Consider the following 12341-nt stretch of genomic DNA (forward strand, 5'->3'; position numbering starts at 1 on the left):
ATTAAATATTTTTATTTCTACTACAATAAAGTTTCAGCCCTTGATATTAAAAATATAGTTAGTTATAGTTAGTTGAATAATTTGATATTATTTAGTTGATACGATGTAAGCAATGAAAAGGATGTTTGGATTATGTGTGTTTAATAATTTAATATTAATTAACCGGAATCTATTAAACATTTAATAAATAAGGGAATTTTAGAAAAACTACATAAAATGCAGATGACAGTACTAGTAGCATAATAATAATAATAATAAAGATAAATATAATTGGGCTTAGCAATTTGGGTTATAGGCTATAAAACTATATGAAGCTCTAAAAATGATGCACGCATTGCCTGTTCTGAAAATTGTTTTTAGGATGATCAGCTTGGGCATCATGGAAAAACAAAAAATATCATGACCCACATTGTAACCGGGAAAAATAAAATAAACAAGAAACAATGAAGTTTGCCCCACGTTCATATAACTCCAAGAGTGCCACAAGTATGCGGCCCACAACAACAATAAATAATTACAACAAACCGATTTATTGCATTTTTTTTTTTTATCTAGAAGACTTAGAATACCAACACTTGACCCGTGAGCGGGTCAGGTGGGAAACACTTCGTTTTTTTTTTTTTTTTTTTTTTTTTGAGGAAACTTTCTATAGTAAAAAGCTGACACATTACATGGTTGAATGATGGCAAACAGGTGTCGAAAAAAAAAAAAAAGAACGATGAGAAACATACAAACATACACCTTCCTTCTTTTTATTATTTTCTTAAAGTAAAATACAAATAATTATGGAATAAATGCTCAGCCAATAGCTAGCACATACTAAAGGACAAAAAAAAAAAAAAAAAAAAAAGAGAAAAAAGGAGAGACCAAGATATTACAATACATAAGAGCTAAAATTTCCGCAGTTGACAACAATCCAACCATCAAATTAGAGTTAGACGATGAATAAATTTCTTTGCTTAAAATTCCGCGTAAGAATCAGCGGCACTGTGATCCGGAGAAAACTCTGCTATGGAATCCATTTCAGGAAGCAAAGCTCCTTGTAAGCGGAGCTTCCTCCATGCCAATCCTGGAAACCATCCCATGCATCCACAAGGTTAAGTTATATATTACTCAACACCATGTTATTCGCTAGGGGCTCGTGAGCACAACGTACTAGCGTCAATTTTGATCAGGTGAAACAAAAATTAAACTACAAAGTTCAGAAAAATGAAAAATTAAAATAAAAATTTTAAAAATTAAAAAATTAAAAAAAAAATAGAACAAAAAAGTAATCCCCTCAGTAAAATAATGTTTTGACGGTTTTCAAGATATAGCACTGACCTGAATCATGATTGATTCTATAACTCAACAAGGCTGTCACTAAATTCACCAAATATATCTGGGCATCCATCCCAATTTCGATGCTCACGAGCTTCCCAATACCCGCCTACATAGCGAAAAGGCCCATTTTCACCCTCTCTCTGGAACCATCTTGGTTTCCACCCATTTTCTTGTAATTTCCTTGACTGTATAGTAAGAGGTGACCATGAAACATGAGTCATTTTTTTAATTTCAAGTTGTGAAATAAAAATTATTGCTTAGGGTAAATTTGTGAATGGTCAAAGAAATAATTTGCAAGTATATAAAGATAATAGTGTGTTATGCAAGAAATACATTACCAAGTATTGAAATTTATGTATTTAACTTACCAGACACGACCAGGACGTATTACTACCATTCTAGATACTTTAGTGTCACTCAGTCCAACAACAAGATATCTGTTTGCATAGGAGAACTGCACCTTGTGTGCCAAAGAAACTAAGTAGAGAAATTGTGATTGGCCTTTCAATGTCAGTTATCATATATTTTCTCAAGCAATGTTTAGAGACTTGTCTGGCACTGTCGAGGTCACACTAAGTGGAATTTTTATTTTTTTTTTTCAATGAAACCTATTTGACGAGTAAAAGAAAAACAGACAAAGTACAAATTCATTGGCCAAGTGAACCAAGTGTGAGCATTATCTTCTTCAGAACATAAAATTAAACAAGGCAAAAACATTAAGCTAATTTAGCTGGCTGCTCCTACATGTTACATGCCTATGAGTGATAAAGGTACAGTGAGAGCTGCCAACATACCATTCTTTGCCTCTTCTCCAGCCGTTGTTTCTCTGCATTTGCCTTCTCATATTCACCATTCTCCAGATGCCGCTGATCTGGTCTAAGCCTGGAATCCGTGGGTGGGAGCTTCTCCTTAATCCGTGATCAAATACCCAGGATCAGAGAAAGCTATAAAAACCGATTAGAGATTCATGAAAGTAAAATGTAGATGCATAGGAAATAATTGATTTGTTACATCAGGTCTACCTGCAATCCAGATGTAAGCTCGTTCAGTGTGATTGCAAATGAAGTTAAGTTGTACCGAGTGAGATTAGGAGGGGGCTTACTCCTTTTCCACAATAAGGTTGGTGAAGCATAATCCTTTGCCTTGTTGCAATCCCCATTAACATAATATATGCTATCATCCCACTTCCCAAATATTGTGGCAACCTTTTTCCCATTAATATCTTCAACAAATCCATTAACCTATATCAAATACAAGATATTTTAATACCACTCTAGTTTGCTTGGTAAGGAGGGCAAAATAGAGACTGGACCGCATCAAGGTTTCATTATATTCTTAAAAACGAAAGACTTCAAGCAACTAAAGTGGTATTTGCTATTCATTCGATTACTAACCTGGTGAGGATTTCGGTCAAGAATTGATTGTTCTTTGAATTTTATTTTGATTGAATGTTGACGGTTACCACATATATGCATCATCCCATGGTGATCACAATACACTTTTCCAATGATAAGATTATAAATACTTGTTGTAACCTGTAAACATCATGATCACAGTAATATTCATCATTAGAAAAAGAAAAAAATAAGAAGAGGAAGATAGACACATGAAACAATCAAACAGTCAAGATGAAGAACAAACACAATCATGTAATAACTGCAAACCTTGCTCCACTGGAAAATTTCACCATCATCAAACTCTAAATTCAGAACTCCAACAGGGTCAAGCTGAATTGACCGCCCCCAAAATTTTGTGTGGAGGTTACTGTCACCCCAGAATTTCCAACCTCTACCTTCACAATGACAGGCAATGAGTGTTGGGTGGTGACTGACCTGTTTCAAAATGGAAGGTTGCAGAAAAATTATGGATTGAAAAGTAAAATTGATTGGACGATTGTTATACTTCATATTTGTACATTTTCCATCATTATAACAATAAATACCATATAACATATACTTCAACGAAGCAAGAGTAGGGAAGCATTTATGTATTAATGTGGTATGAAGTAACTAATAATACCTTCTTTAAAATTTCAGAAAAGATTGCTAATTGAAATTATTTCTTTATTTTTTTCACTACACAGAGAAATACATACATTTTCTTTGAAGTTCTTTGAAAGATGATGGAACTATATTTTCCTGATTTGCATCTTTATTTCCCCACAATCTTGTTAAATAGTTCCCATTCAATATGCAAAAACAGAAGCTGGTCCTACTTTGATTATCAATTAAAAATATTGGAAGTGTTGCCTTGTCTTCTTTTTTCTCAGAAAAATCATTTAAAAACTTTTCTCAGTTTTTCTATTTCAGTTTTCTAAGTCTTTTCAATCTGATACCTCATTACCAATTTCTTGGTATTGTTATTAAAAGTTGAATGCATGTTGAGAACAGAAAATCATATCTCAACCTCAACTCTATTATCAGAAAACTTTCCAGTTTAACACTGTTACTGTATTTTCTGTTTTGGGACTTCAGATATTTTGGATTCCTAAATACTGACCTTCTCTGAGAAGAAACGAATTCCTTTATCAGGATAGTCAGCTTCATAAGTTTCTCCTAACAAAGGATTGAAGGGCTTGCAGTGCCGGCCTTCAGACGACGCATATGCTGATGCTGCAAATGCAGCAACATTTAATGCTCTTTGGAGGCTGTTACCCTGAGAATCATAATAATCAAGATCCCATGGAAGAATGTCAGATTCAACAGATTCTAGAAAACAGTTAAATTTGATCATGTAAAACATCTTATTTGAACATAAACAGTGAAATAGCCATTTAAATTCTGATGTGAACACAATAAAACCAATTAATTTCCCATGTGTCCCCTTCAGTTAGTTCATCTGCAATCTTTATTGCAGTCACTGAGATTGAAGCATAAGTTTTCAGCAAATGCCCCCATAAGAATATAGTATCGACAGAATATGTAGGATTCTTTTAGCATATGGAGATTGGACACTCAACAAATAAACATAACATTATAACAAGAACAAAGAAACATCATATGTCAAAATTACAACGAGAAAGAAATATCATATACCAAGAAGTGACATATGTTAATCGTACCACTTTTCCAGACTCATATGCTCGATCCAGAAGGTAAGAATACTCCATGTCTTCACAACCTTTCTGAAGGGAGGATATTGGCTCATTAAAGTAAACAGGTAGACATACTCGTGTAAGATCCTTTCCCACATTGTCTTTGATCATGGACCATAGACTAACACCTTTCTCCTTCTCAACTGGATCAGGAAGCTTTTTTCTTCTTTCAATGTGCCGATAACTAGAATCATTACCTTCCTTCTGAGTTTGCATTTTATCCGTATTTCCAAATTGACTAGCAGGTAAACTATGATTATCCATGTTATTTACAATCGACTTCATAGATCTACAACTAATGGTGGGCTCCGTAAAATACTCTTTTGTGTCATAAAAGGAGGTTTCATCTTCATCTGAAACCTCCTCAAGCTCCTGTTTTTCAATATCATCAGAAGATTCAGTTGTGCTGCACTCTGATAACCAGAATATAAGTCAGGACCCAGACATGCAGAGACATGCAGAGGAGGCATCGATAAATAAAATATCATTATGGATGAAGCAGAACTTTAGACAAGTTATTTACAGTATCCAAATGACTTCTTAGAATATGATGATTAAACAACATCCATTCACATCAAAATAAAACGGAATGGAAAAATAATATTTTTTTGTTCTAAATGATAAAACAGAAGGATAATTGGTAAATCCATCTCAGACTGACAGCATTTTTTTAAAATGATGAAACAGAATTAACTAAAGATATTTTTGATCCAATCTTAATTTTTTTCACCTAAATATATTTATGATGTTCCAAATTAAAAATTCTTGACCCAGAATTTGTCTATTCAATAACGTATCATTAAATTTCCAACAGATATAGATGCCAAAAAACCAAACAGAGAGAGGGAACATAATTCATTTGTACCACTGTATTTTCCACGACCTAGACTGGAAAACTCATGCTTGGTTAATTGGAATTCACCATCATGAATTCCAGATGCTTCACCTTCAATATTAGCGGCCTGCACATGCAAAAGTGAGACATGATGCAAAACATACTTTACCATACACATAAAAAAAGAACCAATAAATTTTTTCAACTAAAGATAAAGAATTCAAAACAGTCTTAAAAAAGGAAATTACGAACATGCATTGCATTATAATAAAAGGCACAAGGCAATGGTACTGTACCAATTATCACAAGCAAAAAGAAGAAACAACTAAAATTATCATGTCCGCCAACCAGCTTTAACATTAAAAACTAAAAAGAAATCTACATCATCAATCTTCTGAAATTGAAATTCAATGACTGAAAAAATTGATTTGATATAGAAAAGAGGACTATAGCTGTCAGAACCGGTGCAATTCAATATGTAAAGTTAATTGGAAAAAAACACTAATTTAAGGTAGAAGTTACCTCCAACTGCCTCAATGTGTCAAGTAAGTTGGATCTCTCTTCACAAAGAACCTTGAGTTGTCCCTGTATTTCGGAGAACTCCGAGAGCATGATTTGCTCGCAATCCTTTACAATGTTCTCACCCATTCCCTCTTCAAGTAGGCGTCTTTTAAGCTTAACAGTTGATATAGACAAGTCATTCGGTACAAGGGAGAGACTATCATTCAATTGTCTAAGAGGAAATAGGCTCCGAGTTGAGACCAGGGCTTGTATCCAAGCCAACCGATCACTCTTTGCTTCGGTTCTCAAATGAAGGGTCTTTGTGGCAGTAAATATGTAAAAGCGCCGGTCATCGGACTTGCTTTCTCGGAAAGATGAGATCTGGTAAACAAAATGAACAAACCAAAAAAAAAAAAAAAAGGTTTGAAAAACAGAACATATATGTAATTGCGGCACCATCACAATGAATCCAGTTGCATTTTTAAATTACCTTTTTCTATTTTTTTTCCTTTTTTTTGGTGAATGGCAGTTTTCAAATTATGCTATTTATTTGCTAGCATAAAAGTTCAAAGAATGAAAGCAATTAATGAAGCAAATATCACATAGTCATCTTGAAAAAGAAGAAAGCAACTTTATCAGTCAACTTTTAGCCCCGCCCAGACAGATAGTTTAACAGATTGTAGGAATACCCAGAAGAGAAATTCATAAATAAATTCAGTCAATCAACTTTACGCGACCAAACCCCTTCTCCTAAGTGGGACCCCTTTCACCATAACATTCCAAAAAGCTCTTACTGATACCCAAAAACATATCAAGTTGAGTACTGAAAGCGGAAAACCCAAACCAAATGCCTTACCAGAACTCCTTTTAAGATGAAGATTGGTTTAATAGAAGTTCAGCATGGACTTGGTCTTTGGATCCAGCATTTAGAAAGTATCCAATTATGAAAATACTGAGAATATGCCCCAAAAGGTCGCAACATATCTCTTCTTTTTTTTTTTTCCCCACCTTTATTTCCAACAGTATTAGCACAAAATACAATCTTCAGAACGCCAAACCCCACCCAGTGGACTGAAGTCCCCACGTTGTTTCTTTGTTTATGTCACTGAAAAACAAGCCCGTATGTCCAAAAGACATTGTTTCTTTGTTTATGTCACTGAAAAACAAGCCCGTATGTCCAAAAGATTAAGTTCGTTCAAAACCAAACTTAAAAGCAAACTAAACTTAGCACTCGAATCCATTCAACACCACGACAAGTCAAAAGGAAAAAACCAACACCCACACACGTTTAAGTCAAAAATATTCCCCCTCAACACGCAACAAACAAAATCTCCATTTCAATATAGCACTGAAAACACAATCCCCACCCCACCGTCCCATTACTGCAAGGTTTCATATTTCCAAGTAAACGAAACCTTTCACGTACTTCCCATCTGTGACTATACTAACAAAGGTAAAAAGTAAAACGAATAAAAAAAAAAAAAAAAAGAAGATATCTCTATTCGATACCCCGAACACTGTACTTAACAGTGCTATGAGAAGCTCCTAGGAAAAAAAATACCATCCAAGTTTTTTTTTATTTTTCTCTCTAAATTCTTTCCATTTCTACAGGTGAAATTCTGCAAAAATGCAATAGAATGAGAAATTTGAAAATACGAGAAAGGGTGAGAGAAAGGCAGAGCAAAAAGGCGAAAACCAAAAGAAAATATATCTATATATATATATATATATATTATATATTAAAATGATCATTTTTCTGAGAGCTGAAAATCCAACCAATGCCGATCGACCAATGATGTGACCACAGGATAATACCTATGCGTACACCGTAGCCTATCGTTTCCTTTATCCACCTGCTGATGTGACCCACTATAAACTAACACCCAGTTAAACTGTAAAAAAAAGTTTAAAAGCGAAATTGAAATCACGAAACCCAGAAAAAGGAAAAGAGACAAGTCACAGTGAAAGAGATCGCATCGCAGCGAAAAAATGACGAACAATGAGAGAAACCAATGGTTCATAAACTTTCTTTTTTTTATTTTATTTTATTTTTTTTCCTCTTCACTCAGATATCAAAGCGCCTTTCTATATTTTCTGGCAGAATCAGAATCCCAGAGAAAAAAAACATTGAGGCAAAGACCCGAAAAGAAGAAAATAAAAATAAAATAAAATGATGGAGGTAAAAGATTTAAGTGAAAAATGTGAATCAAAGTTTGCTTGCCGAAATTGGAAAGTTTGATTAAAATAGCGCCAAAATGGAATTGGCGTCCCGGCCCGATTGTAACTTCAATGCTCTCAAACGGATCGTACCGTATATATTCCTCTTAAAAGCATAAGCATAGGAAAAAAATAAAAATAAAAAAATAAAAAAAGGAATTCAAAATTGGTTTTCGTTTAGTTTGGGGGAAAAAAAAATTCCCATTACCTTGAGATGGACGATTCCAACAGTTTTCTGTTGTTTCCTTCTGGCGGACCCACTTTCCATCCTCGAAAGCCGATTGGTTGAGATCTCTCCGATGAGTCTAACGTCGTCGTTTGGTGTCAAAAAGTTTAGACTCTCAGGCCGGCGAATCTTCGCATAGGAAAGTACGCCGTTCCTCAACAAGAACCATCTGGATCTCCATCCCTTGCCGTAATTGGTCCACTTATACAGAACTCCGGCGACGTTGTTTTCAGATCCCGGCGGTCGTCCTGCATTGCCTCCCACAGATCCGGCTGAAACCGCAGCCAAACTCGCCGGCAAGCTTCGTGTCCTCGAAAGCGTCACCTCCGGCGACTGGTCCCCGATTCCCGGAGTACTCTCTAGAGAGATACAGCATAATGGATGCATCTCTTTCACTCGCATTTCCAATCCAACCAATAAAAAGAAAAAATGGCCCAAAAAGAATTCAAAATTTCAAACCCCAAAATGTTACCCAAAAAAAAAAAAATGCAAGTTGATAATCAGCCTCCCATTGCGCTTCCGCTAAACAACTGCACCACAAAATGGAAAAACAACTTAAAAAATTAAAAAAAAAAAACCATCAGAATAAAAAACCATCAGAATAAAAAATGCAAGCTAACCTGAAAATTTAGAGTTCCTGAAATAAGAGAGAGAAAGAGAGTCTCTCGGGGGTTGTAGACGAACCTGTGGGAGCTCTGAAACTGAGAGAGATTCGGGAAGAGAGAGTGTGTAAAAAATCAGAGGTTTACTACTAATATAAGACGACGACGTCCTTTTATTTATTAATTTATTTATAATTTTTTTAAAAAAATAAATAAATTGCTTGAATTGATGGCAAGGTATATATATTGTATGCATGTATATATGTATATATTTATATGGATCATGGATGTAAGAGAAGATTCATCAAAAGAATTAAAAAATAAAAAATAAAAAATAAAAGGTGTGAGAGAGAGTAGAGCTGATGGTAATTAAGGTGGTGGCAGAATGGTAAATTAAATGCCACTGAAACAAATTTCCAAGTCGAGAAGGACTTCTTCTTCCTTCTTCCTTTTTTTTTTTCTTTTTAAATATTCTAAGTTTTTATCTATATTTTTATTTTCATATGGTAATTTTTTTTTCTGCGTGGTGGGGAAGAGCGACAGAAAGAGTGGCTTCTCGCGAGATGGAGAAAGTATCGGTAAAATGACGTGATAAATTGAAGAGTACGGGTCTGTGCTTTGAGGACGAGCATTGAGGACTCTCTCGGTAGTGGCATGCAGTTTGATGATGAGTTGGACTTTGAAAGTGTGAGCTTTGGAACGTGTTATTAAATGCCATTTACCGCTGCAAGCCTAACATCATACTTTCTTTTTTTATTCTTTTTCATCCGTTAATTATAATTTTAAAAATTATTAACTTTTTCTATTTTTATTTTGCAGATTTAAAATTAATTAATTTTAAGGTTTGATTAACATATGGTCCAATACTCTTTTATTAATTAGTGGTCCTCTAAACTATGTATTGGGTTGTTTTAGCCTAATGTAAATTTAATGCTTTTTCGAATAATAATTTGAAGTTTGAATATCATACTTGATAATAAAAAATAACTAAAAAATGTATTATAGAGTATTATTTAAATATACGATAGTTTACCTAAAAATTTCTATATAGAGTGATATTTCCTTAATATGTTAATTAAAGGGTTTTTTTTTTTTTCAAAATAATGTTAATTAAAGTTACATAGTCAAATTTTTGTTAGTTATGATTAACTAGGAGTTTTCCTTTTTTTTTTTATCAATATGAATTTTAAATGATTTTTGTATTCTTTATTTTTTTTTAAGTGACTTGATTTTTTTAGAGTTTATATACTTTTATAGACTTTTACAATTATGAAAGATTTTTATGAATTTTGTAGACTTTATTTAAAAGTCTTTTATAGATATATATAGATTTTCATCGACATTAATAGATTTTTATTGATTTTTAACAATTTTTTAAAAGCAAAATTAATTAAATAAACAAATAATAAAAATACCAATTTTTTTTTTTAAAAAAAAAAAGAAAACATGTCATTGTTCATTATCATTAGTATCTCCAATGACAAAAAACAAAAAAAAAAAATGTAAAAAATAATATAATGTTCATTATTATTAATCTGTTCAGCATCATTCCACATTTGAGGAGATTTAGCATCCCTCTATTGGTTAGCATTTTTCCTTCGTTCTTGAGTTCCAAAATTTTGTTCAAAATCATCTCCTTAATTCAACAGCAATGATGAAATTTCATCATCTAATTCAACTGGAAATTAATTAGAATAATATTCTTTGTGAATAAAGTTGTGTACTCCTACACAAACCAACACTAACTCTACTTATGTTTGAAATTGAAAAGGAGGAGATGTTTTAAAAATTGTGAATCGTGATTTAAATAATACCAAAAACACTTTGAATTATATTTTTCAAAGAAGAATGTGGATAATTGAATAACTCATTTGCATCTTCAAGGTCACAACCTTGACCAGCAAAATCTTAAAAATGGTAACAAGTAAAATCTTAAAAATGATAACGAACACCTCGAAAATAAGTTAAAAGCTTGAGCCATTTTGGAAATCCACAATCTACCAAGAAGTATTTTCCTAGACATACAATTATAATAAAATTAGTAAACTATATGCATACATATGCATTACATGTTTAATTAGGGGAAAATATTAATTAGATAAATAAGTGGTAGCAGAAGGCGCCAAGAATGGTGATTTTAATATATATATATATATATATATATAACCTATGGCACTTTAATCCATTGCTCCTTGATAAAACATCATTTACTATTTTGAATCATGTGCAAATCTCTCATATCCATTAAGCACATATATAAATTCCAAATCAAAATTACAAGTTGCTAAAACATTTTATGAAATTGTTTCATAACAATTATGATAGCTATTTGTCACTTCCAATTATCATTTTTAGAATATGTGTACCGCCGTTAGCTGCAATGTAATCCTAAAATAATAATAATAATCATAATCATAAATGATAACAATAGTAATACCATTAGTAACAATAACAACAACAATAATAATAATATCATCATTTACTTCAAACTAAGGAAAAAATCCTTGTATTTTCCTTCATTTTTTCTAGTACTATAGATCTAGGGGTTTGACCATCATATCTACTGTGATTAGATTCAATGCTCTTATTAAAAATTTTATTCATAGCAAAATGTCATAAATAAATGTTTTACGAACTAAGCAACATCGAGAATTTTGACTGACAAATGCAAGCATCTTTTCAACACATATAAACCCAATATCATGTAAAAGTGTCTTTTTTCTAATGATGCGGCACAGCTTTAAAATGACCATCATCAATGATAACTCATATACTATTTGATGATTTAATTGGTTATCCAAACAATTCTCTTTTGCATATTAGATTCTAAGTTCAAAAATAAAAACATAATTAAATATAGCTAATTGAGTGTATACATCTAGTCTACCAAGTTATTTATAATGTGCACATATGTTATTATTTGATTGGTTTATATTTTAACAAGATAGCCCCCATGATCCTTCCCGGACACTTGAAATGCTCACGCCTAGAGAAGCTTTATCGAATTCCCTATCGTAAATCCAATTAAAACTCTTCATATATTGAATATAACCTGATAGTATAGGCAAAAATGTCATAAAAAATTTTCTAATATATGTCCACAAATCAAGGATTCCAATCCCAAATCCAAAGAAAGAGAAACAAAATAAAAAAATATACATGTTAGGTCAATCTACCATAACAATGTAAAAGAAGTGCAAGGGTTCATGATTAAATAAACTACATAAATAATAAATATAATAAATAATTGGAGAGAGAAATACATAAGCAATGGAAATTCGAGGATGTTGAAGATGTTAGAAAGTGAAGGTACTTGAGTGATGATAAAGATGTCCAAACGTAATATGTGCAACCTGTAAACTGAAGGCTACAGGGAACATTTTAAAAATAAAATTATGAGATAAATTTAATGAGTAAAATAAAATAATAATACGAAAATAATTATTTGTCTTCAAAATCTTTATGAAAATAATTATTTTTCTTTTAAATCTTTCTTTTAAAATCTCTTTTTCACTTTTTTGAAAGTTTTCCTGCTTTGGAAAG

At 32.4% G+C, this 12341-nt stretch overlaps 1 protein-coding gene across 7 annotated transcripts; it reads right to left on the bottom strand.

Annotated features, from left to right (window-relative positions):
- Positions 1-724: 724 nt before the first annotated feature.
- Positions 725-9096, bottom strand: LOC107413232 (oxysterol-binding protein-related protein 2A). 7 transcript variants are annotated; one of them, XM_060818580.1, is made up of 12 exons: positions 8817-9055; positions 8179-8726; positions 5775-6134; positions 5283-5379; positions 4385-4830; positions 3823-3978; positions 2988-3155; positions 2718-2858; positions 2346-2564; positions 2118-2231; positions 1324-1508; positions 725-1192 (listed from the first exon to the last, which is right to left on the bottom strand). In XM_060818580.1, exons 2-11 carry the CDS (start codon positions 8596-8598, stop codon positions 1341-1343), a joined length of 2289 nt encoding a protein of 762 aa, XP_060674563.1. In that variant the 5' UTR covers positions 8599-8726; positions 8817-9055; the 3' UTR covers positions 725-1192; positions 1324-1340. The 7 variants fall into 7 exon arrangements, 6 of the variants coding, with proteins under 6 accessions (XP_060674563.1, XP_048320488.2, XP_060674562.1 ...); XM_048464531.2 differs by having other exon boundaries at positions 725-1069; positions 8881-9045; XM_060818579.1 differs by having other exon boundaries at positions 725-1069; positions 8817-9045.
- Positions 9097-12341: the final 3245 nt, after the last annotated feature.

Source organism: Ziziphus jujuba, chromosome 6 (genome assembly GCF_031755915.1).
Source record: "Ziziphus jujuba cultivar Dongzao chromosome 6, ASM3175591v1".
In the NCBI taxonomy this organism is placed as follows: domain Eukaryota; kingdom Viridiplantae; phylum Streptophyta; class Magnoliopsida; order Rosales; family Rhamnaceae; genus Ziziphus; species Ziziphus jujuba.

What these genes read in the sequence shown, in the direction of transcription:
- LOC107413232 (XM_060818580.1), bottom strand. Translation starts at nt 8,598, where the DNA reads ATGCGAGTGAAAGAGATGCATCCATTATGCTGTATCTCTCTAGAGAGT. An exon ending in ACACATTGAGGCAGTTGGAG is followed by an intron (nt 5,380 to 5,774) that starts GTAACTTCTACC and finishes TTGCATGTGCAG; the next exon opens with GCCGCTAATATTGAAGGTGA. An exon ending in AGCTTACATCTGGATTGCAG is followed by an intron (nt 2,232 to 2,345) that starts GTAGACCTGATG and finishes TCACGGATTAAG; the next exon opens with GAGAAGCTCCCACCCACGGA.